Raw genomic sequence first — 5652 nt, 5'->3', positions numbered from 1 at the left:
AGAATCAAAAAGAAAAAAAAAGCAGAAAAGAAAAGAAGGAACAGAAGAAAATAGAAAAACAATCTGGGTCGGCCTAGTCTGGCGACCCTGTGCATCCACTCGGCAGTTGGCCGCAACGAGCTTCCATATTTTTTTGTGTGCCAGGATTCAAGGAAGCACATAGTGTGAGAAATTGGGCTTGGCCTGTGGTGGAAAACATGCTAGATTTCTGAAATGGTATGCACATTGGGCTGGACTCAACCAAAACATTGCTAGTTTTCTGAAATGGTATGCACATTTCTTACGCAACAACTTTTAACATTTTCATGCATTTGAAAATATATCATGCAAATATTTTAATGTGCGGACAGTTTTAAATGTTATGAATATTTTTTGAATTGTACGCACATTTATTTAAACCGTGCATCTGCACTTTTTACATCCCACAAATTATTTCAGTCCTTGGTGACCATTTCTAGAATTGTTTTTCAAATCTATACACAGTCATACTTACCAGCGTCGCTTCAGACGTCCATATACCCAAACAATAGAAGAGCTTCAGTTTCGTTGGCGGCCTAGCGGCCCACCTCCCTCTGCAGGCAGTTTCGGTTTCTGCTTCAATTTTCTTGTGCTTTTTCTGTTTCTTTTTTCCTTTTTTTCCTTTTTTGTTTTTTTTCTTTTGTTTCTTTTTTCCATTTTTCCTATGGTTATTTTTTAACCTAATTTCATGTTTAAAAAATGTAAAATTCAGAAAATGTTCCTGATTTTATAAAGATGTTCTATATTTCAAATATTTGCCCTTTTTTAGAAACATTCCTAGCTTCAAAAAATGTTTGGGATTTTAGAAAAAAGTCTGACATCTTCAAAAATTATTCGCCATTTTTTGAAAATGTTCTTTTAAAAACAAATGTTATTGTTTCCTTTTAAATTTTTTCCTTCACTTTGTTCATTTTCTATTTTTCTGTTTGCCATTTTATCATTTTTGTTTGAATGTCAAAAAATGTTCTCGTATTCACAGTTTATATTTAAACGTCCATGCTGTAAAATGTGTTCCTGCTTCCAAAATGTCTTCATCTTCTGAAAAATGTTCGTGTTTCAAAAATTGTTCAATAAAATGTTCACAAATTTCAAAAATTGTTCTTTCGTGGAAAAAAAAGTTCTTTGTTTGTAAAATGCTCCTGTTTTCAAATTTATTTAAAGGCTAACAAATTGTTTATGTTTTTCCAAAATTTTTGTGTATTTAAATAACTGTTCGCGCTTCCAAATTCGTTTACGTTTTCTAAAATTGTTCTCGGTTTCAAAAACTTGTTTTCAAACTTCAAAAAATGTTAGTTCTTTAAAAAATTGTTCGCTCTTTCAAATTTGTTTGGAGTTGTATACTCCTTTTCAAAATTTTGTTCTCAAGATTAAAGAAATGTTCATGTACTTAGAAAATTGTGTGCGCTTCCAAATTTGTTCATGTTTTTTTAAAATTGTTCTCAAAATGCAAAAAATATTCGCGCTTTAAAAATTTGTTCATGCGATCAATTTTTTTGGGGTTTTCAAAATTATTCACCTTTCAAAAATTTGTTCTCAAGATTCAAAAAATGTTCATGCTTTAAAAAATTGTTCGTGCTTCCAAATTTATTAACTTTTTAAAAATTGTATGCAGTTTGAAAATTGTTCTCAAGATTCGAAAAATGTTCGTGCTTTAAAAACTTGTTCACGTTTTTTTAAATTGTTTTCGGCTTCAAAATTTGTTCTCAAAATTCAAAAAATTTTGGTGCTTAAAAAATTTGTTCGTGTTTAAAATTTGTTTAGGGTTTTCAAAAATTTCTCCTTTTCAATTTTTTTTCAAGATTTAAAAAATTTTCATGCTTTAAAAAGTTGTTCACGCTTCCAAATTTGTTCATGATTTTAAAAAATAGTTATTCAAATTCGAAAATTGATTTCTCTTCAAATAAAATAAGAAAAGAAAAAACGAACCAAAAAAAATAAACAAAGACGGAAAAAAGTAACAAAATAAAGAAACAAAACTGAGCCGGCCTAGTTCTGGCGCCCCCCCGTGCGGCGCAGGGCTGCCTGCCATAGTGAGCGGCAGGTAGGAGGTCCCCATCAACACGCCTATGAGTTATTAAGAAAAACACGCGCTAGGAGGACAGATGCAACGGCCAAAAACGTAGACTGTCTGGAGCAGTGATACAGCTAGGATGAAAAAACAGGGTGGGCCATCTAGAAAAGAACATAAAAAATAATAATTTTAACAATAAAGCTTGTGTTCAACCGAGGGATCAGTCTGCTGCGTCCGCCTCCTGCTATGATGGTCACGTGTCCTGAGCCCCAAGCGACCACTCGCGACGCCGCCCGCCGATGAGAAGTCGCGCCCCGCCTCCTCTTCTTCTGCATCTCCCCCTCTTCCCCTCTCCTTCCTCTCGCTCTCCTCTAACCTCAGAGCCATCTATTCCTCTTCAGATAGCTCTTCCTCTCTTCTTCCTCTCCCCTTTCTCTAACCTTGCAGTCATTCATCCCTTTCCAGTTTCTGCAACGCGGTCGTTGTTTCTACAACGCTGTCGTTGTTTTCAGGAATTGGAGAGATTGTTTCTGCTGACGCTCGGCCTGGCGGCTGTGTCCGCGCTGCTCCTGGGCGACAGCGTCTTGCTCTCCGTCGTCGTGATGCTGCCGGACCCGCCGAGCTTCTCAGTGGACAGGCTCTCCGTGCACAACGCGTGTGCGCAGCACCACCTGGAGGTGGACTACGACTTCTTCCTCACAGCGATCAACCCCAACAAGGTGACACGTTGTGGTACAGGGACGGCGGAACGACCAAGCTGCTGCACCAGGACACGACCCTTGCGAAGGCCGCAAAAGTGGGGAGGCCCGAGGACGGCGGCAATGACGCCAAGGACTTCAACATGATGCTGCGTGGCAGCGGCCACGCGCCGCTCAAGGCGGTGGAGAAGGCGCTTAGGTGGTCCAAGGAGGAGGCTGTGGTGCTGGAGCTCATCGTGGAGGTTCCCGTGCAGGTGCCATGGGCATTGTTGGGTTCGCGGCCAAGAGGCTGGCCGTGGCCTACGAGATGAGAACGGCTGGGTTAGGGAAGCACGTGCACATTTCGTTGTAGAAGTGCAGTCGCAACTTCAGGAAGTGATCGGCGATGCCGATCGCCGCACGCCGTAGTGGCCATCGCCGCCCTGGCCATTCTCTTTCTGCAACACGACCGCTGTTTCTGCAATGCGATCGTTGTTTTCAGGAATTAATGAGTGCTGGAGGGGACAAACGAGATGTGCCAGGAGATCGATCGACGGGTGTTTCTGCAGCTGATTTGTTCTTTCGGGAATTAGTGTGTCGGGGAGGCGATAGAGCCGCATGCTTGTTTCTGCAACTGGAATGTTGTTTTAAGATTTGATGTGGTGAGGGATGGGGACTGAGCTGGTTTTCCGACGGTGCATGCGCATACATCGGACGGCGGATTAGCTGGCGGATGATTACTATAAATCCATCAATGGACGCGTAGCGGTGCCCTAATTTTAAGGATGTGTCTAGGACACATTTAGATGTGACATAGTTATTGCATATATAAATAATTAAATCAAGCATAAATAAAAGGAAAAAAAAACCATCCGAATCTTCATGTAAGATCAATGACATATGACTTAGATGAGCAATACTTATCTCACAAATGTGTATTAGAAAAACCGTAATTCGAAAATTTACTAATTCAACGGGCATTCGTTGGCTACACGTGATTATGCAGTGCTGGTTGCTAGCGTAATAATATTTGATGTTTACTAGTAGTAGATAATACAGTTCCCTAGCTCCATGTGGGATTCACCTGGTTCCGGGCTAGCTAGCTAGTGGCCTACGTGACAAAGTAGTGCTGGAAGCGAAGGAAATTGAGTGTTCCATGCGAAGTCAAGAGTGGCCTAGTGTTGTATGCTACAGGGCTGCACATATATATTTTCTCCGTCTTAAAATAAGTGTCGTAAATTTATAACTAATTAAACTAATACAAATTTTATATTAAATGAGCGATATTTATTTTGAGATGGTGGGCTAGTAAGTATAAAATCTTCCTCAGGGCTGGACGGGCACGGCCTGGTTTTGCCCTCAAGAAGCTCCGCCGGTGGAGGGTGGTCTCGAGGGCAAGAAATAACGACTCTAATAACTGGCCATATATTTGGTGATATGATCGTATAATCCATTAATTCCTTTTCTCAATCAAATAGTACTACTATGTACTTGTATATCCGGTGAATCGTGTATTGAATGCTTGCCTGAAATTAACAAAGAATCAAAATCCTGATTACACATTAACTTCCTCTGGCCCGTTCGCCTATAAATAGCCCGGCATTTGCCATTGACGAGGTAAATCAAAACAAGCTGAAGACAGCATATCTGCTTACACATCTAGGCATACAGATCAGCATGGAGATCAAGCCAGCGGTGATCCTCGTGGCCTGTTTGTTATTCGGTATTAGCAAGAGAGGTATGTTTTTCGGCATGCGAAAAGAACTACTCCCTCCGTTCACTTTTATAAGTCATTTTACACAACTCAAATTGAGTTGTTTTACACTGTGTCTGAAATGTCTACAAGGCCTTATAAAAATTGAACAGGGGGAGTAGCAAGCAATTGCATGTTATTTATGATCAGATTATGTTTAGGTCAATATAAGCACCCTTTAATTTCTTTTTCATCGTGTGCTTAAGCAGGCAGTGCAGCAGGGTGCAGAACTTCAGATCTTGTTGTGACCTCGCAGACCTACCCGGATCCGGGAGGAAGGCCAGTGCAATACTGGAAGCTGGTGAACAACTGCGGCTGCCCACAGAAGAACGTGAAGCTGGCGTGCCTGGGATTCAGCTCTTCCATCGAGGTCTACCCAGACACATCCATCAAGCCGGACGGCGACGGCAAGCTGTGCTCCCTCTACGGCGGTCGCCCGGTTGGGCCTAAGGAGAAGGTCTTCTTCGACGTTCACTCGAGTACCCAGTTCAGCTTCCAAGTCGTCTCCTCCACCATTGTATGTTAGATATACTGCGAATGATGATATCAAGTCATATCAAAACTATGTTTCCATAGCGACAGAAACGATATTTCTGAATAAAGCTCTTTGTTTCCGACATAGACAGTAGACGACTCGCATTGACGAATTTGAACAGTCACACAAAACGCTTCCCAAATACTTAATTCGTCCTCTCCCGGTGCAGGATCGCAAAGACGAACGGTTCCGGAGACTTGGTCTCTCGCACGCTGATGCACGCCGGCGTTCGAGATGAGGTAGACTACGATCGCGGCGCAAGTTATGAGACGAGGCAAAACCCTACATGTTTTCGATGTGCCTTTGGCCGACCACAGTAAGCAGTATATATATATAGGAGGACCAAGGTCGGTTCCGTGTCGCGATCACGTCTCAAACCGACTTGATTTCCAAGTCTATACTTACCGGACAAGAAATTCTCAACTTGTCTGCCAAGACACAAAAAATAAAATGGCAAAAGGAAGCCCCCCCCCCCCCAAGGCAAATGACCGGAATTCGGCGAACCATTCACGCGCATGTCGCACGTACGCGTCGTCCGTCCAGGCGAGGCGAGCGAGCGCGCGCGTGTGGTCATCTCCTTTCTCTTCTTAACACACACTTAAAATGGTGGGGAGAACTCACTATATAAAGAGGTCCAACTCTTCCTTAACTAGCAGTA

The 5652-nt window shown here is 42.1% G+C and overlaps 1 protein-coding gene across 1 annotated transcript; it reads left to right on the top strand.

Moving 5' to 3' along the window:
• The first annotated feature begins 4323 nt into the window (after window positions 1-4323).
• LOC123411557 lies at window positions 4324-5082 on the top strand. Its single transcript, XM_045104523.1, has 2 exons — window positions 4324-4444; window positions 4669-5082. Exons 1-2 carry the CDS (start codon window positions 4384-4386, stop codon window positions 4983-4985), a joined length of 378 nt encoding a protein of 125 aa, XP_044960458.1. The 5' UTR covers window positions 4324-4383; the 3' UTR covers window positions 4986-5082.
• Window positions 5083-5652: the final 570 nt, after the last annotated feature.

Source organism: Hordeum vulgare, chromosome 7H, assembly GCF_904849725.1.
Source record: "Hordeum vulgare subsp. vulgare chromosome 7H, MorexV3_pseudomolecules_assembly, whole genome shotgun sequence".
Taxonomy (NCBI): Eukaryota; Viridiplantae; Streptophyta; class Magnoliopsida; order Poales; family Poaceae; genus Hordeum; species Hordeum vulgare.
This window is presented reverse-complemented; position numbering and strand designations above follow the sequence as displayed.